The 25,664-nt window shown below is 40.9% G+C and overlaps 4 protein-coding genes across 4 annotated transcripts; 2 read left to right on the top strand and 2 right to left on the bottom strand.

Annotated features, from left to right (window-relative positions):
- Nucleotides 1–2,389: 2,389 nt before the first annotated feature.
- LOC4327063 (nuclear pore complex protein NUP35) lies at nucleotides 2,390–5,785 on the bottom strand. Its single transcript, XM_015766457.3, has 3 exons — nucleotides 5,160–5,785; nucleotides 4,406–4,517; nucleotides 2,390–3,119 (listed from the first exon to the last, which is right to left on the bottom strand). Exons 1-3 carry the CDS (start codon nucleotides 5,699–5,701, stop codon nucleotides 2,790–2,792), a joined length of 984 nt encoding a protein of 327 aa, XP_015621943.1. The 5' UTR covers nucleotides 5,702–5,785; the 3' UTR covers nucleotides 2,390–2,789.
- Nucleotides 5,786–6,003: 218 nt separating this feature from the next.
- On the top strand, nucleotides 6,004–13,167 carry LOC4327349 (uncharacterized). The gene is made up of 11 exons (XM_015766458.3): nucleotides 6,004–6,225; nucleotides 6,358–6,402; nucleotides 7,803–7,859; nucleotides 8,060–8,129; nucleotides 9,326–9,367; nucleotides 10,409–10,482; nucleotides 10,927–10,997; nucleotides 11,413–11,498; nucleotides 11,644–11,744; nucleotides 12,726–12,783; nucleotides 12,868–13,167. Coding segments are annotated over exons 1-11 (789 nt in total). The 5' UTR covers nucleotides 6,004–6,042; the 3' UTR covers nucleotides 12,870–13,167.
- Nucleotides 13,168–17,006: 3,839 nt separating this feature from the next.
- Nucleotides 17,007–22,125, top strand: LOC4327348 (homeobox-leucine zipper protein HOX29-like). The gene is made up of 16 exons (NM_001406315.1): nucleotides 17,007–17,759; nucleotides 17,828–17,918; nucleotides 17,999–18,094; nucleotides 18,205–18,318; nucleotides 18,394–18,477; nucleotides 18,602–18,757; nucleotides 18,836–18,910; nucleotides 18,984–19,090; nucleotides 19,191–19,377; nucleotides 19,469–19,654; nucleotides 19,754–19,831; nucleotides 19,931–20,065; nucleotides 20,162–20,523; nucleotides 20,679–20,790; nucleotides 21,192–21,341; nucleotides 21,781–22,125. Exons 1-16 carry the CDS (start codon nucleotides 17,236–17,238, stop codon nucleotides 21,928–21,930), a joined length of 2,607 nt encoding a protein of 868 aa, NP_001393244.1. The 5' UTR covers nucleotides 17,007–17,235; the 3' UTR covers nucleotides 21,931–22,125.
- A 1,467-nt stretch (nucleotides 22,126–23,592) lies between these two features.
- On the bottom strand, nucleotides 23,593–25,454 carry LOC112936093 (uncharacterized). Its single transcript, XM_026022541.2, has 2 exons — nucleotides 25,353–25,454; nucleotides 23,593–24,632 (listed from the first exon to the last, which is right to left on the bottom strand). Exons 1-2 carry the CDS (start codon nucleotides 25,407–25,409, stop codon nucleotides 24,072–24,074), a joined length of 618 nt encoding a protein of 205 aa, XP_025878326.1. The 5' UTR covers nucleotides 25,410–25,454; the 3' UTR covers nucleotides 23,593–24,071.
- Between the last annotated feature and the right edge of the window lie 210 nt (nucleotides 25,455–25,664).

Genomic DNA, 25,664 nt, shown 5'->3' with positions numbered 1-25,664 from the left:
AAAACACCTACACTTAACAGCGGATTATTTCTGTGGCAGTGTTCATCCACAGCTAGAAAATGATGGCACATCGACGTAATCCTCCGAGATTCTGGACGGCTGTACACGTAGCTAGCGTGTATACGTACACTTCAACAAGAAAATTATTTCATCAACGACAGGGGAAAGAAACATTCGCCTGTAGAATTTAGTTTTAAAAAGCTGGATTTTGTACTGGGATAAGTTAAGGTATATAATTAACTAATTATAGTCAACCATATTATGTAGTTCTTTTTTGTCTTATTAGAGTCTGCAGCTCGTTGTGCAAGAAGGACAGGCCAAATGTTTTCCCCAAGTGGTCATCCGGATTGATATTTTTTAATACTCAAAATGCGCACATGAATATGTTTTTTATGATATTACAAGTCAAAATTCTTATTCAGAAGTATATTTGTATAAGTAAATGTCTAGTTGATATAGAGTCGAAGCAATTGCCAATAGAAAAAATCATTGCACCACAAAATCAGCCTGTTCATAAAGTCATGAATTCTTTTGAGCTCAATTAATAAGGGAAGACATGTAACTGATACAACTAAGAAATAATTTTAGAATAAAACCTTTACACTTTTTTTAGGGGGAATAAAGCCTTTACACTTTGCTCTTAGTGGTCTAAAAGTCAAGACTGAGTGATGAATAACGATATATAAATTTATTTTTTAAATTAATTTGTAAAATTAAAAGTATAAGCCGCATCTCTAAACCAAGCAGGCCTACTGGCTGTTAGCGTGAAATGTATGCTCCCTTTGTCTCAAAATATATAAGGGGCCCATAATTTTAGAGAAAACAACATTTTGCAAATTTTGAATAACAATTAAACTAGCATATATGTTTAGTGTTATGCATGTGACATCTCATTAAATTTGTATTTATAAGTACTTTTCCATATGATCTGAATTTTGTAGTTGTTAATAATACATTACGAAAGAAATTAATGGTTAAAGTTTATACGTATTATATTTTAGGATTAAAAAATACTGTTTTGTGGTGCAGTCTTTATACCTCTAATTATACCATGGCTCTCGAAGATTTGTGCTAAGCTATGAATTGATCGGGGTTCAATCAGGTCGTTAAATAACCACTTTGACAAAGATTGTTCTGCACAAACGAACAAAACCCACTCGATTAATTAGGTTATCATGTCCACTTCGCCTTTCCTGATTGGGTATAATATCTTGATTAACGACTCCCAAAACGGTGGTTGGAAGTTGTCTTCACCTTCTCATAGCCACACGACAATATTGATGGAGTTTTAAGCATAGATCAAGAATATTTTTCTTCCTCTTAACTAGACAGTCCGATTTGATCTATCCAATAATAAATTATAGGTTTTAAGTACGTGCTCAATCTGTCTTCACATGTTTAAAAAGCTTTGTTGGATTTGGTTGGCAAGTATTGCATTTTTATACAATACAATACAATGTCTCGTGTACGGTTTTTGGCAAAGAAGACAGGGTTTATGCTAGACACATTGCCGGCTGCCTAATTGAAATAATTATGAGCCATAGTTAAAAAATTATGGATGTGGGAGGTCTCCAGCTTGGATATAAATAATTTTATCCCTTCCATTATATAATTATGTAAGTTTATTACTCTGATTGTATGGATGAGTTTGGTTCGTACAGGTGTTCATTATATAATTCTTGAGTTGACATATATGATTTTTTAAGGAGCAAAAATGGCACATTTGTCAGGCTAGAGTAGCCCACATTTTGCTATGGATTTTTTTTTGGGTCATATAGTGTTATTTTCTGACATTTTTGCGTCTTTTTTCATAGTTGATTTGCTCAAACAGACGTGCTGTAATACAGATTTTGAAATTTGGAAACGGGGACGTACTAGAAATTGTTTTGTTCCCAAGTTTGTTGTTAAGTATGTGATTACTGGATATATCTAACACGTACGTAGTACTACTACCTTATAAATAATTCATACTACTAATGTTAGTGCTTAATTAGCGAGTTGGATTGACTTAACCATATTTATTAGGTGAAGATGACCTTGACATTGTGAGCCTCGTGCAAAACTATGTTATCTCAATGAAGGGTCATGTATAATTAATTCTGTTTGCTCATGATTGCTGTTAACACTCAGTTTTTTAATTGAGTTCCTAATCAAGAATACTCCACAACGTATTAGAACTTTAAAAAGTCTAATCCAAGCCAACTAGCACAGGTCAAACTGTGTTTTCCTAATTGTTTTTTTCCCTCCCTTATCAGATAGAGAGAAGAATTGAACAAACTAAAAAAATCAGATATGTTGTTCCCGCAAGGGAGACCATTCATATTCAGTTCCCAATTTGACTATGACTACATAATAGTATCATTTCTGGTGTCAAATCCTTGGAAAACAATTTACTAAGACGCATTCAACATATATATAGGCTCTCATGTCAAATCATTCGAAAACAATTTACTAAGATGCATTCACATACAGGTCAGAATCATTTCAATATGTATAAAACCAGGATGATACTTGATGATATTTCCATGGACATAATTTCCATATGGTTTGGTATTGGATGATCCACTGAATGCTTACGAGCGAAACACCATCAACACTAGCTCCAGACCGACCGGGTGATATACCAGTATGACACCCTGATGATCTTAGGCTCGGTACAATACAGATTCTGTGGACCAATAATGTCACTTCGGTGCGAAAAACCCAACAATAAGAAATGTTATGATCAGTAATCCTCGATTTGCCTTGGAACAGCCAAAAGAATAACAGCCAGTACTTGGTAACAGGATTTAGAGGCCGAACATCAGGTCCATAACTTTGGACAATACTGATTTTGTGGGTGAAGCAATGGCCCCCGAAGCACCACGGCCACTCCCGTTGCCGATTCCATTTGGCATAGAATTGCTAGGCAAAGGTGCTAGTGCATTTCTAGTTGTAAATGAACTTGGTGCTACATGCTGTGATGGAAATGGATCTGTTGCACCAACTTGAAAGTTCTCATTTGTCTTCTCATTCAGGTACTGCCGCTGCCATGGGTCCACTTGCTTCACACCGATGATAAGAACACTGTTTAACTGTTGACCGTGCTTGGTGAGAGCTTTTTGTGCATCATGCCGGCTCTGGAAGATGTCGAACAAGATAGAGATCAGCAATTAGAAACATACATAACAAACAATGGTCAGAACTGGCAACAGGAACATTCAGTGATATCTCGCATATATTTGTAGTTTGTAATCATGATTGAATTAAGCATATGGTCAAGCCCTACATACGAACATTATTGCTGGTAGGAAAAGCTCATCACATCAATGTACTGTTATCATACTACATCTGAATTCTGCAATCTATCCTAACAAAATACACATGACGATCAAATGAAAGGGAAATATTGACCCTTGAGCCACATTGTCACCTCATAGTTCATGCATGAGATATTGTCATGTACTAGGTCCACAAATCACAAACTGTGCGTCTGTGACACCATCCATCTTTTGGTTTAGTGTTGATTTGTTTTCACATCTAAACAATTTAAATTCTGAAACAAATGCAGAGAGACCAAAACTAGCAGAGAGCAGGCATATGAGAGGATCTCCAAAAGACTACGTGTATGACTAGCCATCCCAAAATTTGGCTAGCGTAGCAAAAAAAAAAAAAAAAAGAGGTCCTCCAACAGACTAGCCATTGGTTGGGCCATCCGGCTAGCCATTCCCCACCTACACTCACTATTATGGCCCACCAAAAAATATGAACTATGGAGAGTGTGATTTGGGAATTTGGCTAGTCTGTTGGAGTGCACAGGAAATATGGCTAGGCACTTTCTTGGCTAGCTAGCCATAAGACCATTTGGCTAACCTCTTGGAGATGCTCTTAGCTGCTTACATAATTACATAATGTTCCAAACTTTTCATAATCATGTCCTGACCAAAATGAAAAGCAGGTAACTTTTAGAGCAGTTCAGATAATACATAACCAAAAGACATGTAAAATTCTTAACGAAGAAAAGCGCAGATCCTCATCAAACAGTGCAGAAAGGGGTTCAACTCAACATGTCATGACCTGTACAGGTCAAAATCATTTTATATTCTTGAAATAAAAAGTTCCTAAAGACCACAATCTATCTTTTGTCATCCCAAGCGCTCAGTATAGTCAAACAGTTGTTATGAATTCTGGGCCAGGCCAGCTCAGAGCTTGCAACTTTGCAAGGCCCTCATGTAGACTTAAAACTGGGCCATAGCCATTAAGAGGTATCATTTCCACTGGACTCCTCCCCTTCACAACTTAACAACTTTACAAGCCAGTTACATTTTGAGCTTGCTCTCCTTTTCTTTTGGCTATTGATATGCAATAGAAACACGGTAATTATCTTTTATCAAATCTAAAACAATTAAGTCATCAAAGTTTTTACCTGATACAGGATATGCATCCAGTTCGCATCCCTTGGACCAGGGACATGTCTCAAGACTATACCACACTTCTCAAATTCTCTCAGTACCAAGTTGGTATCGCCAGGTAAAAAACTGGAAGGACAAAGACAGGGGCAACATTATCAAAGTGAATTATGTAAAACAGTGTAATCAAATATGCACCAAGTCAGGGGAACTATTCGAGATAGAGTAAGACGAGGACAAACCTAAGTACAACAATGAGAATCATATTCTATTGAAAGCTAAATTAAGGGAACAATATGTACAGAGCGAATGCATGGTCATATGAATACATTCATGACGATTCCCCCAAAAGAAAGAATAGCATCAGGATGCTGTTTCTGACTGTCTAGTGCACGTGAAATTATATATTAATTCATCCCAAGAAAAAGGTTTGCTAAACTATTTAACTAGATTTTTGGGATCTCCTTTTCCAACTTCCTACACTCAAAACCTTAAAATTTTCCAATTACTGAAATGAATCACGATCTCTATTCTCTACTTCAGCATATCGATTCAACTACAACAGAAACATCAAGACAACATAGCATCCAATCACATACTCACTGATCAACTTAGACAATCATCGTTTTGCAGTACTATGTAGATTTAATTGAAATATGGCATAACACATACTCAACTATATGAACCCAATGCCACAAATTTCATCAAACTTATACTAGTTTATAACTTAATCATCCTACTATCATAACAGTAAGAGGAGAGGCCACATACCCAAAAACGGTGACCCACTCCTCCTCGTCGACACGGCCAGCGGAAGGTGTCGAATCCTTCGGCATCTCCGGCCGCGCAACTTCCCTGGGTGGCGGCAGCGTGATGAGCGTCACCTTCTGCTGCTGCGACTGCTGCCCAGACGCCGTCGTCGGAGACGGCTGCTGCTGCGGCTGCACGACACCATCGACCGGCGAGCCCTCCCTGGCCATCTCCTCCCTCGAGGAGGACCACCACGCGGCCGGGGAGGGGGACCCATTGGAGCGCAGCGGGGTGGAGGAGAAGAGGCCGCCGCGGTGGGGAGGGGGAGGCGAGGGGCTCATGGCCGCCGCCTGAGGTGGGGTGGCGGGCCTCGGCGAGGGGGAGTGGTGGGAGAGGTCGTCGAGGAACAGCAGCGGCGGCGGCGGCGGCGGCGGGGTGGTGGAACCTTGCGTCTCGCGGCGGAGGGAGGCCGGGGGCAGCCGCACGGCCGAGGAGATCGGCGACGAGAGGTCCCGGAGAAACGGCGGGTGGTGCCGCCGGTGATCCGGCCTGGATGCGCTCATCTCTGATCCGGCGGCGACGGCGACGGCGAGCGGCGGCGGCGGCGGCGAGAAACCCTAGTGGAGAAGCGAGTGCCCGTTCGTGTCAGTGACTCGTGTGCGTGGCCTTTGGGTTTATCAAGGATAGATGGGCCCACCTGTCAGTGGGACAACAGAAGTCTGACCAGAAAGCGTAAATTCGTCAATACGTAAGCTCGCTTCGGAGGCGTAGTTATCAATAGGACAATGAAATCCTGCTAGAAGGCGTAGAGTTAGAATACGTTATTCCTTTTAGAAGGCGTAATTTAGTTTTATTTTGGGCTTTTAGTTCAAACTGACAGCGGAGCGGAGAAGCGTCGGAGGAGATGGAGGTTGCGACGGCGACGGAGGCGTCGGCGCCGGCGGCGAGCAGGCGGAGCCACCCGTTCCCGTGGCTAGACCTGGCCATCTCCGAGCCCTACTACTTCCTCCACCTCGTCGCCTTCTTCTCCTACTTCGCGGCCCGCAGCACGGTGCCCTCGGCCGACGACGGCCTCCTCCTCCGCCGGGTGAGATACTGAGATGAGATACCGGATCTATTTGCAGTGTAAACGATCCGGATCGTGCCGTTTGGGTGGTGATCGAACTATTTCGGCTCATGTGGATCGGTGGTGGTTGGTGTGTTTTTTTTTCTGCTGCAGGAGATCCAGGCGGTGCTCACGTTCCTCGTGCTCTTCGTCGTGAAGGTACGATCGTTCTCGTACGGTGTTTCGTGACGAATGCTTGTCCTGAATGTTACTTTGCTGAGTACTTTACTTGATTGAGGATTCTGAATCTGCTAATTTGATTTAGGAGTAGGGAGATAATGTGAGAACAGGAGCTGTGAAGTTATGATTTGATTGAACTTGAGTGTAATGTCATTATGTGATGTGATGCTAAAAGGCGGAGATTTAGTGTATTTTCAATTTTGCATAGGGGGAATCAGTCAAATTGTGAGCATAAGTGAACAATGTCAGATTCGAGTGAACCCGAATGTAGGTTAAGGTTAGGTGAAATTGCTTTTAATTTTACCGCCATGTGTATGGCTATGGTTAGTTGTTTGATATTTGCAAGTGTAACAATGGTGTCATGTGAAGTTGTTATATAAGTAATTTCCATTTGTGAAAATTGCATTGTCCAGTTGACATGAGAGACAATGCTGTGCTGTTCACTTCGAGCTACTTCCCAATATATTGTACATATGCAAAGATGTTCACACATGCATTATCTGTTTCTTAGGGCCTGTTTAGTTGGTGAAATGAAAATTTTTGAGTGTCACATCGGACGTTTGACCGGATGTCGGAAGGGGTTTTTGGACAGGAATGAAAAAACTAATTTCATAACTCGCCTGGAAACTGCGAGACGAATCTTTTGAGCCTAATTAAGCCGTCATTAGCATATGTGGGTTACTGTAGCACTTATGGCTAATCATGGACATTAGGCTCAAAAGATTCGTCTCGCGATTTACATGCAAACTGTGCAATTAGTTTTTCTTTTTATCTATATTTAATGCTTCATACATGTGTCCAAAGATTCGATGTGATGTTTTTGCGAAAAGTTTTTGGGGAACTAAACAGGGCCTTAGTGGAGTTGGATTTTTTTGGGGTGAAAGATAAACATTGTAAAAGAAGATAACATTAGCATGCTATCGGAACAATTCTTTGGTTTGGTTCATAAGAAAATGGTATTTGTAGATAACAAAAATAACGCTTGTATCATTTGGACTATCAGGTTTTTTAGCTTTAGCTTGTGTAAGAGAAAATTAAGATTACATGTTAATTACGAGAGTTTTTCCAAAGTGGAGAGTGGGAGGAGAGTTGTACTTTTGAGCTCTCAATGCACTTCCTTTAACTTATGTAGAAAAAATAAATCACATCGAAGTCCTCAAGATGCTTGCCTTTTTGAGAAAAGATATTTGCCCTTTTTCTGTGTTAGAAGATAATTAAATTGTATGTCAGTTATCTGTTTTTTTTACAAAGTGGATGGTGAGAGTGATGATTGTAGTTTTAATCCCTCAAATGTGCCCCCTTGTACTTATCTGGCAAATTAGCTGAGTAAAATCTCTTGTAGATTATATTTCTGAATCAAATTATTCAATGTTCTGCAGATCGTGAAAGAGGAAAACTGGGAAACATGCATTGCTGATTCACTGCTCTATGCTAAGGTGCATTGATACAGAATGATTCTGACCTCTCATCCCATGATTCATTGATGCGAAATGATCAACTTGATTTCCGGTTTGATATCTAATAGCATGCAAAAGTAGGGGGAAAGTGGAATACTAGAATCATTGTAGTTTATTCTACAATTAACATTGCAGAGTGTTGTAAATCTTCCTTTAATTTTTCTTATTTTGATCTGTAGGGATTATTGCTGGCAGTTACTTTGGTTATCGATTATTGGCTGACTGTCTCCTACTTACTGGGATTTGTTGGTATGAATTTTTTTTTTGCGATATTATTGCGTAATGAGTAATACCTGTTTCTGAAGTGCAATGAAAATATTTGATGGATTTGGTACCCTCCTTGACTATAAATTTACCTTTCACGTGTTGCAGGAACTTAAAAGGATACTCTATTCCTATTTAAGTTCCTGTAGTGTACATTCTATATTTGCCCTTTTATTCAAGATGTACATTCATGTTAATGAAATGCTGCAATCTCCTATTGTCTCTTAATTATATGGTACTGTATAATGTTCTCTGGCATATTTAGTTGGAGCAATCATGTATCAGTCTCTTGGTTTGATTGATGAAACTATTATACCCTGTCCTGCTTAGCCAAGTTAGTCTATCCATTAGAATATGGAACCTGTATACCAGATTTTTCATGCTTATGCCCAAGGACAACTCATCAGAGAGCGTAGGTGTGCGTTTACCCTGGCTGTTGAACACCCTTCTCAGTTTTATAGAATGAAGAAACTGGTTAGATTGTGTCAAATGTTAGATTAAACCTGTGGAATTTCATCCCAAAAAAGTGCTCACAACATTTCCTACCTTATTGCCAAGGAGTGTAAGCTGCAATACAATTTTGGCCCAATTCTGTGAGTAAATTATCCATCTTTTTCTTCATGCATAGCCCAATTTTAACATGAAGGACCACAAAAGCACTGCCCCTGGTTTATCTTTGTAAGCAGGATGAGAACAACTTGTTTAGCTTGCTCTCTCATACTCTGATAACAAATTTGAGGTGTAGCCTATCTGTCGCCTCCTGTTCCCCTATCAGTGATTGCAATTGATTCCAATTGTTGTAGTGTAGCGATGCTGATGCTAGTGATTGTGCAGTAAATCTGTGATTCAGTAATCTGGTTTTACAGTCACTACAGCACAATATCAAGTGTATGTTTTTGTCATATGGGTCCTATGCTAGTCATAGTAGCAATTGGCAAACACATTAATACTGCCCATGATAGATTATCCAATATGGGACACAGTGATAGTGGATTGACTACTTCCTCTCTTTCTTTTCCTGGTTTCTGTCAGTTTGGAGGTTTCTTAATTTTCTCATTTGAGTTTTCAGCTGTATTTGAATTATATTATTATTCCATGTCCAAAAACAAGTGATTTTCTTTTCCCTAAAAAGTATCTTTTGAAATTTTCATAACGAAAGCTTATACTGTTTTCTTCTGCAGTTATATATGCTGTTGCTCAACAGCCACCTTATGATGGTCTTGGTATGTTTTATACACCTATTTTTTAATCACGAAATTCCATGCAGTATTATCTCCTGGCATTACCATGTTCATGAGCACATCTAATTATTCTCCAGCAGACAACAGTTGAAAAATGTATTCTGATGGGCGATCGTGATGGCTTTTAACTTGTATTAGTATATTTTCCCTGCTACCTGCTTCACTGGTTTGCTATTTTGCTAATTGATTTGAGTAAAATTAAGTTGATATAATCTGTAGCTAACTAGTAAAGGTTGCTATTGACTTTTGAAACCGATACAAGGGGTGGGATTGCAAATTGCTAATTATAATTGTGTTGTGCTGAAAATGCTTTTCTTCCCAGCTGTCTCTGAACATGAAATACTTGATTGAGGGCAGAACTGACTTGACCATTATCTCTATTCTTTTTGTGATAAGCCTTTTTTATAAGCAAAGAGCCAAAGCCAATTGAAACTCAACTGAAATTGGTGTGACTTGTCTACCACATGGAATAAAAGGCCTTTAGTCTATAATCTCGATGGTTCTAAAAGCTTTGCTTATTTGGGATGACCAGTATTGCAAACACAAGGACAACATATTTATGATGTTTTAAAGCAAAGTCATGAGTTTTCAACTCCATTAAATAGAATAAATTATAATCACAGACTGGCTTCTAGTTCAATATCAGTATTCATTTTCTATTTGAATATACTCATGCATAGGGAATTAGGGATGCAAGTTTGCCTACTTATGGGTACCGGTACCCCATGACCCACACTATTCTATTAGAAATGTGTTTTCCCTCCCACTTTCTAGTTCATTATTAGGTGGAAAAATTGTAAGGAAAATGAACTACTGTTAGTCGATGGGTACCCCATAGGTCAACCCATTCGTATCCCTATTCATGCATTCATTTAACTTCTTAAATAAAATGAAATTACTGGATTGCTTTTGTTCTATTGATTAGAAGTATTAAATTAACTTTCCTCGTTTTCGATTCTAAATTGAAAAATCACAGCAGTTTCCTCTTAAGTTGGATTGAAGGCATTCTTTTTTTTTATCTAGGTCATTCAAATCATTTGACTCCATTGCAACTGGAAGGCCTACTAACGGAGGAGCCAACAACACGATTTTGGCTGGTAATTTGTTTCACATCATATTTTTCCTTTTCTCAATTACCAGTAAGAATTTTATTCATGCTTTGCCTTTTCATTTTGTGTGAGATATCTGGCGAGGTAACTAAGGTTGCATTCGTTACCGGGAGTTCCCAACTCACTCCTCTCGTTTTCCGTGCGCACGCTTTTCAAACTGCTAAATGGTGCGTTTTTTGCAAAAAGTTTTTGTATGAAAGTTGCTTAAAAAAATCATATTGATCTATTTTGGAAAAAAATTGCTAATACTTAATTAATCATGCGCTAATGGACCGCTCCGTTTTCCGTGCGCAGCAGCTGTGTTGGGAACACAAAGTAACGAACGCAGCCTAAGCTTGAAATATCTCCCACTCCTATTTATTTTGTTACTGCCTCAATTGAGTAATGCAAGTGGACCAAACAGAATTTGCTCATTTTTTTAATTTTGAACAGGTTGAATTCCGGACTTCCTTTTCAGGAACATGTATAGAAGCAAGCAGTGTTCTGCCTGAACTCTCTAACATGCAAGTATTTCTGTTTGTTGGTTGTTTACTCCTATGTCAAGCTTGTGCATCTCTAATTCTCTATGCTACTATTTGTACTAAAAGAAGTCCTCCAACAAAATTGTACTTTGGCCCTTTGCTGCAATAAACTAATAAATCTCTATTATCATTTGGCATTAACACTATATTCTGTTCCGAGAGCCTGAGACTTATCTGTAAGCATGAAATGTTCATGACATTTTTTTTTTACTTTTCAGTCTCACTCTATTTACATTACATTTATCATAGCATTCCTTCTTTTACTGATAATGACGCTAGTGCTTTCCCAGTCAATGTCTGATAATTAGTTAATAATCTTCAAAGTACCTTTTTTTGTCCTGAGTATAGTATATTTCATACTTTTTTATGTAATCTTGTTCACACTTTATTAATGCAGATACTCTAACAAGAACATTTCGTTTGGAATAATTGATCTTGGGCATTTTCCAAATGCTGCAGCAAAGTTTGGAATATCCATGTGGGGTAAATTTCTAGTCTTATTCTGTGCAGTATTGCTCTTCTCAACTTGATATGGAGTGCCTGCATTTCTTTACTGTATTGTGTTCAGAATTTTGTGTCTGTTTCTTTCAAAATGGTTCCTTATTCTCATTTGAATTTCGTTTGGCAGATCATCTTCCCACTTATATACTCTTTGACAAGGCCACTGAAGTTGCACGATTCCCAGAAATCATGAATGAATCAAAAGTATTTGTGCCAAAAATTACAAAGGTTGTTTTTTTCCCACTGTGCTTTCTTATTTTTGTTATGAGTTATGAACAAAATAAGTTGCATCATGTTTGCATCTTATTTCGGGTAGACTAGTATGATTTGGCACAGTTTTGCAATTTTAACCTACCCTGTTGCAGAAGATTTAACATTACTAGTACCATATGATTACTTACACATATAAGCAAATTAGGCCTATGCTTAAACTCTCAGCATCAAACCAACATAAATATAATTCCTCAAAAGTAATCTAGATGCTGTCTATGGTGTGTTGCATCACCCTTTAAATTTGAAGTTCAAATTCAAAGTATGATGCTAGTACTTACTAGTAACAAATGTGATAAATTCTACAGAAAGTAACAAATGGAACTGAACTTGAAATGTTATAATAAGTAGGGTAATTTATATGCGCATCCACATTTTCTTCTCATTTCATTTCATTTCTTTATGTGTGCATACTGGGGCAGGGCGGGAGGCAGCTTTTGCACTAAATATACTTTTCATACGGCCAATTATTCCAGTTGAAGGGGAAATAGGAAACCATTGTTCCTGAAAAGAAATGAAAGAAGACACACATAGGAGATTAGCTAGTGTGACAGGATAATGGTGCTTAGAGAAACATATCTCCCACTTATTGAAATGGGTGGAACCGATAAAAATAAAATGAAATGGCCAGCCTAAAAAAAGGTGCGAGAGAGGATCATATGCAGTACAGTATGACAACACAGTTCCTTTTTGGTTTGGCCAAAACATCCAGGTTGGTTACCTGGCACTGTACTTCAATCGAAATAGTGAGAACTGACGTGACAAATTTATTGAAGCCACCAATGATAGAATTCCTGAAACATCAGTTAGCTATCGAGTCGTCCTCAATAACCTAAGTGTGAAAAATTGACTGTATCAAGTACTGCTGATGTGGTCCAATTTTGTGGTATTGCTTTTTGTGGGGGATTGTTAATATTATTCTTATAACTTCTCTTACAGAAACTTCTCTGCCAGCACTTCGACCTTGACAGGCGACTGATTGAATACCTATCTAGATGTAAGTCAGCCAGAGATTACTTTCACTGTCTTTTTCTCTTCACCATCAATAGAACACCTGTTAACTGAATGCATACTGTCGCAGGACCCATCATCTATCCCAGCTGTCTCAAAAAGAAAGCGCCAATTCCCTTTTGTCGACGAACCAGATGAATGAACCGGACAGTTGTGCGGCAGCAATCACTTCAGGGGGTATCTTCAAGCTTGTTTTATTCTATGAGTTTACTTGTACCCATCCAATCAAGGACAGTATACTTTAGGGTAGGGTGGGGGTGGGCAGGATTATGATTTGCATCTTACTACCATATGTCACCTCTTGAATTACGGAATGTTACCACACCTGTGGAGATCTTGCAATGATATGCCAACTATGTTTTCCACTGCAGTTAGTGATCAATTCAGACACCATTCGTTTCCAGGGCAGGCAGTGTCTCGGAATTTGTTCGTTGACACCCTTTTTCCGTAGTGGTAGTGGCCTGCATGGTAGGTCATCCTGGCTCCCCTCCAATTCCATTGCATTACCTGCCATGCCTGATGCTTTTCCTTGCCAATTTACATCTTAAATATGCCTAGTGCTCCCTGATAACCTTGATTAAAACACAAAGCCGTTGCATTTGGGCACCACCATTATCAAGTGGAGGAAAAGTGGGATTTTGGTGGTATTATTAACAAAAGCTGATTGTCCAGTAAAAGGAGGGATTGGTGATGGGTTAGAATAACAAAAGGCTGTGTATGTTGGGTGTTCAAAAGGAGGAGAGGGAGGGGGGTGTTTGATAAGATCACCATAGAATAGTTTTGCAAATCTGGGGAGGCCAAATGGTAGCATGGATGGGTGATTTGGCTTAGAATAACACAAAAGGTGTGCATATCCAGGCCATGACACGTCAGACCCAGGTAAGTGGTTGGTAGTGGGATAGGACAAGCTCTAGCTTTTTTAGCTTTTGGTTATCGTCTCTTTCCATTTTCTTATGTTTGCAAACAGAGTATTTCCTCTTCTCCTGAGAGGGGGGTCTCTCTCTTTTTTGGGTTTTGATTTGAGAGAAAGTATATGTGGTCTTGACAAGTGCCATGTGGACCAGCATTGAATAGTGAGTTGGCTTGCAGCTGTCAAGCTGCTAGCCTGCTGCCTTCCTTTCTGGTTTGGTCGACCATGTTTGATGCATCCGTATTAATACGGTATCATTGCAAGGAATACAGGTGGAAAAAATAATAAATACTAAGCTTGTTTTTGTCATTTCCTTGTGATTAAATCCATCAGAAATGCATATTGGCATATTGTTGAGTAGTACCTTTTAGTCAGATTCTGGAAAGGACCAGCTTGTCTAGCTAAAATCTCAGTGAGGGCTATTATATATGCTAGGAAATCTATTCCTAAGCTGTGCCCAAGTATACTACTGTACTGGGAACTAGGAGAAAGCCATTAGATAAGCAACGAAATAGCTGCATTATCATATGAAATTCATTTCCATGCTTTCATGTAGGTAGCATGTGCTTTCAACTAGAAATCCAAATGGCATATGAGTATCTCAATATCACATCAGTTTTAGGAAAATGTCACAAACAGTAGTTGAGTAATTATTATGACCACAGGTGGTTCTATTCCACATGAAGATAACATGAGGGAATTATTAAAAAAAAAACTTAGTTGAACTAGGAATTTCACAAGGATTTGATAGAAAATTTACAGAAAGCAGTATTTTCATCTCTACATAAACATAAGAAATTTCATGTATTTCAAGTGGGCCTTACAGAGAGCATTTCAATGTGGTCCAAACTGTCCCTTTATTTTTGTCCTTCGAGCTGTGTTTGATCTGGCTGATTGGGTGTACAAGGAGGCTAAAATTTTTACTGCCTAACCTGGAATCGAGACCAGAGGCATGTCAAAGACCATAGGGTGAAAAGAAAGCGGTAAAAAGAAAAAGGAAAGCCTGGGTGAAAAGAAATTTGTGAGAGCTTTGTTTGATCTGGGTGACTGACTGGGTTATGAAGAGGCTAGATTTTTTTTTTTTACCGTCTATCCTGGAATCAAACCAGGTAGGGTAGTACACTATACTCCATCCGTTCTATTTTAAATGCAACCATAAGTTTTCGTGTCTAATTTTAATCGTTCGTCTTATTTAAAGATTTTTTATAATTAGTATTTTTGTTATGAGATGTTAAAACATGAATAGTTTACTCGTAACTTATGTTTTTAATTTTTTTCAAAAAAAAAATTAAATAAGACAGACGGTTAAAGTTTAACTCGAAAAACTATGGCTGCACTTAAAAACGGCACAGATGGAGTAGCAAAGTATTAGCAAATAGCAATGCCCAAAGAAGCGGTAAAAAGATAAAGGAAAGCCTGGGGTAAAAAATATTTTTTACGGTGGCCGTGGTGATACGGAATCTGCGTGGCGGATCAGGGTCCAAGATGCGGATCGCCGCCTTTAATCGGGCTCCAAATGCCGAGAAAATCCGCTTTTTCTCCGGGTCTTCTGCCTCTACACAACCCGACCCGATAATATTTTAACCGTCCTCCTCCCCCCCTCGTGCCGTTCAAAAATCCAAGGACAAAGAAAACTGCTGCTGTCTCCAATCTCGAGGAAAATTCTCTTGGTTTCACTCAGGTATCCAAGTCCAATCACATATCCTCTTTTCCTTTTTTTTCCCTTTTCCGTTCGCTAATGACAAAGAGAATTGTCCCTAATGACAAAGAGAATTGTCCCCAAATCAAAAAAAGTAATAATGAAAAGAATAAGAGAAAACAGTTATATTTGCAGGCTAAATATTTAGGGAGAAATGTGAGTTTTTGCTAGGAGATTTTCAGTGTTTTTATAAGGACGAAACCAGAGGCAGTTCGTGCAAAGGAGCACTAGATCGAATTCACGCAAATCCACGGGAAATATCTCCTAATTATTTATGGGATCGAGAATTCACGCCCTGACTCAGGGGGAGAATGTCTTGAGTACAACGCTAGTAAAAATATTAAAAGGAGAGCAAAAAGAAAAAGGAAAAGAGATTCCTTTAAGCACATCTAAATTTTATTTTTTTTTCCTCCTCTTCTCTCCTCTCTCTCTCTCTGGGTGTGATGGGAGAAAGGAAAAGATACAGATTGTATTCTACCGATGGAAGAAAAAGAAAAGCTTGGAATCTCTAAAGCATGTGCAGAAAGCTTTCAATTATTTGCGTAAACTATCTGCTCGTTAATTTGTTAATCTGCCATTAACTTCACCTCAACTTGTTACTCCAAGACCATGTTTATTCAGAATATGTTCCCCTTCTAAAGTGCATGTCATTTAAATTCAAAATATGACGGTTCGATATACCACGGTCAAAACGAATATGAAAAATATTCTCAAGCCCCCAAAAGTTTCATATTCGAGTCTTATTCAGACCAAATGCTTTTCTTAACAAATATTAATAAGAATTTCACATGAACCAATTCAATTCACACGGAAATCAGAGAGGTTAAAGCATTTCAAAGAAGCCCCCTTACAGAAAGGTAAATGATACACGTCAAAGAAACTTATTTACATGCGTCTTAGAAAAACTGATGTGGCATGCTACGATTGTTTCTTGATATTTCATAACTAATTGCTTACTAAATTCAAAAAACTGTTTATAAAAGTTCAGTAAGGTTTTGTAAGTACATACTCTCGCTTCTCGGTCCCAAAATAAGTTCATTTTTCACCTATTACACATATACCAGTATAAAATAAACAAAACTATAATACTCTCACTTTATTAAAAGTTTTTACGCGAACACTTTATTAAATTTTAATATAATTAGTTCTATCTTTATTTGCTCTCAATGCATTTATTCTCTACTTTCACAAAATTCGATGTAGTAAATACTCAGAAATAAACTTATTTTGGAACAAACGGGAAATGATAAAAATAATCTTATGAGGGTGCAGTATAGCATTACTCTTACAGAAATGCCTCGTGGAAGAGTTACACACCATGGTCTTAGGCGGGCCTCACAATCTCTGATGGTAAAGTGATAATGACACACGAAGATCATCATAATGTTTTGATGGATGGATGGATGGAGAGTACTCCTACGAAATTACATGCGCCAATCTCCTATAACAATCTAGAATGATTGGACATTTCATAGTATCCGTCCAGATTCGTTGTAATATGAAATGTCTTATCTAATTCTAGGTTATATTATGGGATGGATGGAATATAAAAATTTTTTGAAAAAATGTTTGTTTTTTTTTTTAAAAAAAAAAGAAAATTACATGTGCCAAATGTGCATTCGCCGGCGACGTCGCAGCCGGGAACTTTCCTTTTTCCCGCAATTTATTAGCGCGCGCGCGCCGCGCCACCGCCGTCCTCGCGTTTAAAGGCGACGAGACGACGAACAACACGAAGCTCTCCTTCCCCCCCTCACCTCGATGTCGCCATCGAGCTCTACGCCTTCTCGGCTATAGCCTAGCTTGCTTGCATTGAGCTCGATCGATCTGGCATGGTGGCGTCGGCGGCGGCGATGGACGCGAGCAAGTACGTGAGGTACACGCCGGAGCAGGTGGAGGCGCTGGAGAGGCTGTACTACGAGTGTCCCAAGCCGAGCTCGCTGCGGCGGCAGCAGCTGGTGCGGGAGTGCCCGGCGCTGGCGAACGTGGACCCGAAGCAGATCAAGGTGTGGTTCCAGAACCGCCGGTGCCGGGAGAAGCAGCGCAAGGAGTCGTCGCGGCTGCAGGCGCTCAACCGCAAGCTCACCGCCATGAACAAGCTCCTCATGGAGGAGAACGACCGCCTCCAGAAGCAGGTCTCCCAGCTCGTCTACGACCACGGCCGCCACGGCGTCGCCGCCGCCGGGATGATGCGGCGAGTTCCTGCCTTCCCTCCTCAGGCCGCCGCCGCCGCCGGCCACCAGCTCGCCACCGCCACCGACACCAGCTGCGAGTCGGTCGTCACCAGCGGCCATCATCATCAGCAGCAGCAGCACAACGTCGTCCAGCCGCCGCCGCGCGACGCAAGCCCAGCTGGGTACGTGACGTCACCACCTGCGCCATCGTTCTTGCAGGTGCAGCTCTAGCTTACTCGTTGTTGCGCAGGCTGATGTCGATCGCGGAGGAGACATTGACGGAGTTTCTGTCCAAGGCCACCGGAACCGCCGTCGAGTGGCTCCAAATGCCTGGGATGAAGGTCACAACAATTTGCTCTTCATCGTCACCAACTTCTCAATTGCAAAAGCTTGATTTGATTTTCGTCGTCGTCGTTTGCAGCCTGGTCCGGATTCCATTGGAATCATCGCCATCTCGCATGGCTGCGCCGGCGTCGCCGCGCGAGCTTGCGGCCTCGTCGGCATGGAGCCCGCTAAGGTAATTAACCTTCTTGTCACTGTCACTTCTGCAATAAGCAACAGTATTTCTGATCGATCGATTGATTGGTTGGTTGGTTGATTGATGAGTTGTGGCAATGATTTCATCAGGTTGCCGAAATACTCAAGGATCGGCCGCTGTGGCTGCGCGATTGCCGGTCCATGGATGTGGTGAACGTGCTCCCTGCTGGCGCCAACGGCACCATCGAGCTGCTCTACATGCAGGCAAGAACACACAAGCCTGAAAATTCTGAACCTGAACCTGAAATTCTGAAGCTGAAATTTGTATTCGATCTTCAGCTCTATGCTCCGACGACGCTGGCGCCGGCTCGCGACTTCTGGCTGCTGCGGTACACCTCCATTCTCGACGATGGAAGCTTAGTGGTGAGCTGCTCTGATCATGGAGCGTGTAAAACAAATTATCCATGTGTAATTAGTACCAAAGTATTTGTGTGTCACTATGATGTCCTGCCTGCTTGCCTGAACGTTCTTGCTCTGAATTCTGAAGGTGTGTGAGAGATCACTCAGTAGCAAGCAAGGAGGCCCAAGCATGCCACTTGTCCAGCCTTTTATCAGAGGTGAGATGCTTCCCAGTGGGTTCTTGATCCGGCCTAGCGATGTTGGAGGCAGCGTGATACACATCGTTGATCATATGGACCTCGAGGTACTAACCATTACAATTTCTTGTCCAAATAGTTCATTCATCTAGCAGAATGAAATTTAAGCCATTTTGTGGTCGCAGCCTTGGAGCGTGCCTGAAGTTGTACGACCTTTGTATGAATCTTCTGCCATGGTTGCGCAGAAGATCTCGATGGCGGTACAGTAATTATAGCACTCTGTTCTTGCTTATTTGTAGAAATTCTTGACTAATTCAGTTATGCAAAATTCAGGCTTTGCGCTACCTGAGGCAGGTTGCACACGAAGATACACGTTCTGTGATCACAGGATGGGGAAGGCAGCCTGCGGCTTTGCGTGCTCTGAGCCAAAAGCTCACCAGGTAGGACTGACTCCTGAACAGCAGATGCTTCTTGGTTCTTGCCATGAATCTTCTCCAGCTCAAAAGTGTGAATTTTTTTTTTTGCATGCTCTCTTTTCAGAGGATTCAATGAAGCTCTCAATGGGCTTGCCGATGATGGATGGTCCGTGATCGAGAGCGATGGCGTCGACGATGTTTGCATCTCTGTCAATTCATCCAAAGTGATCGGTTGCAATGCAACATTCAGCAGTGGACTCCCTATTGTCAGTACCGGTGTTCTTTGTGCCAAGGCATCCATGCTGTTGCAGGTTAGCTTCACTATGAAACTAGAATTAATATTTTTTTTGTTTGGTTGATCATGTCCAGTTTTTTTCATACAATATTTCTGCTGTTTGCTAGGATGTCTCTCCTCCATCACTACTGCAATTTTTGCGCGAACACCGGTCACAGTGGGCCGACAGCAATTTAGACGCATTCTTCGCCTCCACGATGAAACCAAACTTCTGCAATTTACCCATGTCCCGTCTTGGAGGATTCAGTGGTCAGGTCATACTTCCTTTAGCACACACGTTTGAACCTGAAGAGGTAAGTTCATCTTCTACTGTCTGTCAGTTACATAAAAGGTCCTGTCCAATTCTGTCCTCCTGCTCAATTATTTTGATGCAACCATCTATTGTTTTTCAGTTCCTGGAAGTTATCAAGCTAGGAAACGCCAGCAACTACCAAGATACACTGGTGCACCGTGATCTGTTCCTCTTGCAGGTGACTTCTTGATTCATGAGACTTATCACCAGTTGAAGAATCATTTTCTTTTTTTTTTCCTCTGTAAAACTTGTGTTCTTGGCCTGATTGCAATGGCAGATGTACAATGGAGTAGAGGAGAGCAGTGCAGGAACATGTTCAGAGCTCATCTTTGCGCCCATCGACGCATCGTTCAGTGATGATTCCCCACTGCTGCCTTCCGGTTTCCGCATCATCCCAATCGATTCTCCTCTCGTAAGTAAATCTCACACAATAGTTTCAAATCAAATCTTCTGAATTTTTATGTTTAAAAAGAAGTTGTTCTGAATATTCTTTCCCTGCAAATGTCAGGACACGTCGAGCCCGAACTGCACGTTGGATCTCGCGTCCACGCTCGAAGCCGCGACGCCACGGAGCAGGATCAGCGGCGTCAATGGCGGCGGCGGCGGCTGTGCTGCTGCTGCGGCGAGCTCTAGCTCCAAGGCGGTGATGACGATCGCGTTCCAGTTCGCGTTCGACGGCCACCTGCAGGACAGCGTGGCCGCCATGGCGCGGCAGTACATGCGCAACATCATCTCGTCGGTGCAGAGGATCGCCGTGGCGCTCTCGTCCTCCCGCCTCGTCCCTCCCGGCGCCGGCGCCGCCGCCGCGCAGCTCTCACCGGTGACTCCGGAGGCGGCGACGCTGCCCAGATGGATTTGCCAGAGCTACAGGTCTGTGGCTTCGCAGCTGCTTGTGTGATACAGTTCATATCTGTCAAGAAATTTTCACTTGCCATCATCGCAAGATTTTTTAAAAAAAGTTCACTCTTTTTTGAACGAAAAAAAAAAGTTCACTCTTCATAACTGATGATGCTATGCTTATACAGATTTCATTTTGGAGATGAACTCATCAAATCTGTAGATGCAAACAGCAGCAATGAATCGATTCTGAAAGCAGTTTGGCATCATCCGAGTGCCATACTCTGCTGCTCTCTCAAGGTTTCTTCAGCCCCCTTTTTTTCTTATTTAGATACAGATTTTATCTTAATTTTTATAAGCATGTTAATTAAACTGTTAAACTGTATATTTCGTACGAAAATTTTTATATAGAAACTTTAAAATATAAGATAAATCTATTTTTAAATTTAAATAATTAAAATTTAATTAACGAGATGTTAAATGTTAATAACTTTCTCATTTTACCTGTCCGTAATCTTTTATCTTAAACTCGAATGGGGCCAGTACTCATACTGCTATGCATGGAGGATTGTTTGTTCTCTGAATTTATTTCCGGGACTTATGAATCTTTGCTACAGCTCGACTGAAATTTTGTTTTGACACAAATTCACCTTAAAGTTGACAGTGTAACGCACCATTTAACCATCTGATTTTTCATGTAGGCGATGCCAGTGTTCACATTTGCAAACCAGTCTGGCCTCGACATGCTCGAAACAACTCTGGTGGCGCTCCAAGACATGACGCTGGAGAAAGTTTTCGACGATCAAGGGAGGAAGAACCTGTGCACAGAGCTCCCCAACATCATGGAGCAGGTATAATCATATCACAAACTGACATGAGATAAGTACTAATGCAAAAATTATTTTTCATACATAAAAAAAGATACTTTTAGATTAATAAGTAATTTTGACTTTGATCAAAATTAAACTACTTCAAGTTTGATCAAGTTTGATTAATTAAGTTTGTAGATAAATATAGTAATATTTACAACACCAAATTAGTTTTATTAAATTAATAATTAAATATATTTTTATAATATATTTGTTTTAGGTTAAAAATGTTACTACTTTTTTCAGTTTGACTTTGACCTTAAGTCAAAAATGAGTTATAATCTAAAATGGAGCGAGTACATTACATGGAATGCATTAATAATCTTATCATCTTATCAATAGAAGATACAGTAAGATTTCACCGAGGCTTTCATCAGTTGCAAATTGATTAATTAGTGGCACGCGATTAACTAAATTGCAGGGGATGGCGTGCATGGAGGGAGGGGTGTGCGTGTCGAGCGTTGGGAGGGCGGCGTCGTACGAGAAGGCGGTGGCGTGGAAGGTGGTCGACGGCGACGGCGGCGGCGCCCACTGCATCTGCTTCATGTTCATCAACTGGACCTTCCTTTGATTTCATTTCATTATACACCCCAATGCAAAACGGATATATAATATTACAACTAGTGCAATTTACGTACGTAATCTCATGAAACAGCGTGTACAAATGTTTTGGATTTTGAGAACCGCGGTGCTAGTTTTTGTACGGATCGATAGTGGATACATTCTCTGTTCGGAGTAGGGATAAAAATGGCTTCTTCTTTTTTTTTTTCTTTGAAATGGAATCAGAACGATAGAGACTAACTCGGGAACAACTTATTGTGAAGGCAAACAAGCTGGTCACAGTCATATGCAAACTTTATAAATTAACATCGTATACGTAATTATTAGCGAAAATTCAAAGAAGCAAGTAACTAATTTAAGCACTCCATTATATATTTTGTATTAACATCGGAAAAAGTTGTTACAAACAGGCGCAACAACTATGTACGCTCCACCTAGATGGGCGCTCCTGCCTCCCTCGAGAGCATGGCCTCCGATGTTGCTAGCTCCGCTATTCCCTGCATGGTCTTGCATTAACCATTGAAAACCCGGTTGTTTCGTTACTTCCATATCGTGTAGGCCATCAAGATGATGATGGTGTCAAACCCTCATCTTTGGGCCGCTATGATTTTGTCTCGGCGTCTCACCATAATATGGAAGGATTGCTCATTTGATCCAGTGCCATATAGAACTATCCACCATAGCTATAGTGTTTATCGGCATTGGATCAGAAGGTTGGTCAATTGACTCCTCACTTTGATTACAAAAGACGCATTTCTACGGACCAAGCAGTGTCGGCCCTCACTTGCTCAGCCTATCACCAATCCAACATCAACGGTGGACTACCAACCAATTGAAATACCGATATCGTGGCGGCGTGTGGTTCTTCTATATTTGCTTGTCAAGTAAGGATTCTCTCCTTAGCAAAAAAGCGTGATAAGCTGATCTAGAGGAGTATTGCTTCGAGGACTCCTAGCACCAGAGGAGCGTGTTTCCTAGTGGAGAAAGGGTTTTTGCATTGATCCGTGCCCATACGGCAAGATTGTTCATCAAGGCAGTTGTCTCATTGACTGGCCCTAAGGAGCTCGATGGGATTGGCATCATCGATCTCCACTTGCCACAGCACTGTTGTATTATGTGTTTCTTTTAAGATATTAACGTGCACTTCATAACAATCAACACTTACAGCACTAGCGCGTTCGTAAAATATCATCGCATGATATCAACACTGACAATACTTCATAACAATCATATACTATATGTAACTATTTTGATGAAACACATCAGACTTATTTTGATGGTTTAGTTTGTGCGATAAATTTCTCTCGAAATTCCGGATGGAAAAAAAAAAGATCATTTAAGGACGGTATTTGGAATCGAAATAAAATAACCGTGTACCGTTTCACCCCTATTTTCGAAGCAAACAAATACGGCGCCGCGCAAACGAGCTTCGGCCCACCGCGACGTTGGGCTGGGCCGAAAGCCTGAAATCCCACGTTGCAAACCACAGGCCGCGCGTCAAACCAAAGTTTGCTACGTCACGCATGCAATGACACCATTGATTTTTTTTTCTTTTAAACTAAGTTTGATCATTCGTCTTTAAAAAACATAGAAAATATAAATCGTGATGAAAGAATATTTAATCATAATTAAATGATTTTTTAGTAAAATATGAATTAATTGGTTAAATGTATCTCACAAAAAGTTAATTGTATCGTATATTAAAAAACGGATGGAGAGAGTACAATACTCATGTAGCTAGACACTACAGTGCACTCAGATCATACAATGCAACTGATCCACATACGTACATGTTCAATATTAGGTAGGAGTACTAACACTACTGTCTACTGGGCCGCACTGATGCAGTGACAGTACACTACCGTTGGATCTAAGCTAGCTAGCTTGGTTAATATATAGCGTGATATATACCCTATCTGCCAAAAAAACGAATCGAACTAGATATGACACATTCTAATATAACGAATCTAGACAAAGATATATCTAGATTCGTAGTATTAGAATATATCACATCCAGTATTAGATTGATTTTTCATGAGGCGGAGAGAGCATTTACTTAGAAAATACGATTGGTTACACATATATACAACCACATACTAACATCGATAGAGAGCGATCGAGTTAATTACTATCGAACACCATGGAGCTCGATCATCTGCACCGATCGCCGGGAGGAGCGCCGCCGTTGATGACGTCGGCGGCGAGGAGGCTGCAGAAGCGCGGGTCGCAGCTGGCGGACCTGGCGAGCGCCACCGCCTTGGACGCCGCCGCGCCGAGGCGCCGCTCCTGGCACGACGCCGACGTCCTCTTGTCGAAGCTCCGCCGCGCGATGCGGCGCATGGAGCCCGCCAGCGACAGCGTCGGGTTCAGCCTCGTCGTCGCGTTGAAGTCCCTGCACTCCGCCGCGTGCGACGCCAGCGCCGCCGCCACGCCGCCGCCCGGCGCCGGGTCGCGCCGCGCCGTCTCCTTCACGGCCTCCGAGCACAGCCCGCACAGCCAGTCGCCGCAGAACGCCGCGCGCACGCCGCCGATGTACGCCGCCGTGCACTCCTCCGCCACGCCGCAGCACGCGCACCGCACGGTCTCCACCTCGCCGCCGCCGTCGTCATGGCGTGCGTCGCCGCTGCCGCTGCCGCTACTCTTGATGATGATGAGCTTCTCCATCTTGTTTGAGCTTTGTGAGTCGTTGGCTACGTGAAGCTCTTGTTCTCCCTGAAAAAACGCATGTGTGACTTAGACTTGTATATATGGACGCATGCATGAGAATATAGAAGTGTATTTTCATTTCTGGATGTCTCATTATCTGTCTCTGCTTGTCAAATTAAATTATATTAGTGAATCAACAAATTTTATTTTGTATAGAAGAATCAACTACTATGTAAAACTTAATATGCTATTAGAACCAAATATAGTTCTTCTTTTGACAGTCGGCAGCTACAACTATTCCCAGAATACCAGTCCGGATTCACATTTGCATTCTACAGAACCAGAAAATGAACTAGTCAAAAATTTGGTTTCTCCACATTCTCACCATCTCGATCGATACGTACTAGCTAATTCTCAAAATCTCCGTATATATCTCTTTAAGTAGGGCCATAGTCAATTTGAGACTTAGGATAATTCAAAATCATTCCACGTACGATGCTCAAATTTCAACTTAATTATTAGGGTGGATAACTAATTTGATATATGAATAAATACATGTTATGTTATTGTGCTTCGTGCATATCCACAGTATTGGCCAATGGCCAGTCAATGTGAAACTGACGACATCAGTGATGATGTGTTGTGGGAATTAGAGCAAACTAACTACTTAGATGGTATTAAGAATCAACACAAACAACATATATATGCAGAGTCTAATATTTATGTCTACAACTTCAAAATGATTTGTCTTTGGGAAGAACTTGGGAGTTGAGATTTTTCTTTTACCTTGGGAGAGAACCTGCTTGTGTTTCTTTGGATAACTGCAGTTTCCTGGTGCTGCATCTATCTGATCTTCAGGAACCTGTGTATATGTTAGTCTGATCCACAATATATGATAGATGCATCAAGATGTGATCATGTCCCCATATTTATAGGCACAGAGTGATGAGCATCTAACCACTCAAAAGTGGTAACTAAAGTTTAAAAAGTGCAACTTGAATCTCATCTTTTAAAAATTTGCAACCTAGAAGAAGGTGACAGGTGATACTCTCCTAGCTAGTTGCACTGCATGTAGCTAGCTAGCTTGTAAAGGAGCAT

Source organism: Oryza sativa, chromosome 1, assembly GCF_034140825.1.
Source record: "Oryza sativa Japonica Group chromosome 1, ASM3414082v1".
NCBI lineage: Eukaryota > Viridiplantae > Streptophyta > Magnoliopsida > Poales > Poaceae > Oryza > Oryza sativa.
The sequence above is the reverse complement of the archived record's forward strand: the minus strand, read 5'-3'. Positions and strand labels throughout refer to the sequence as shown.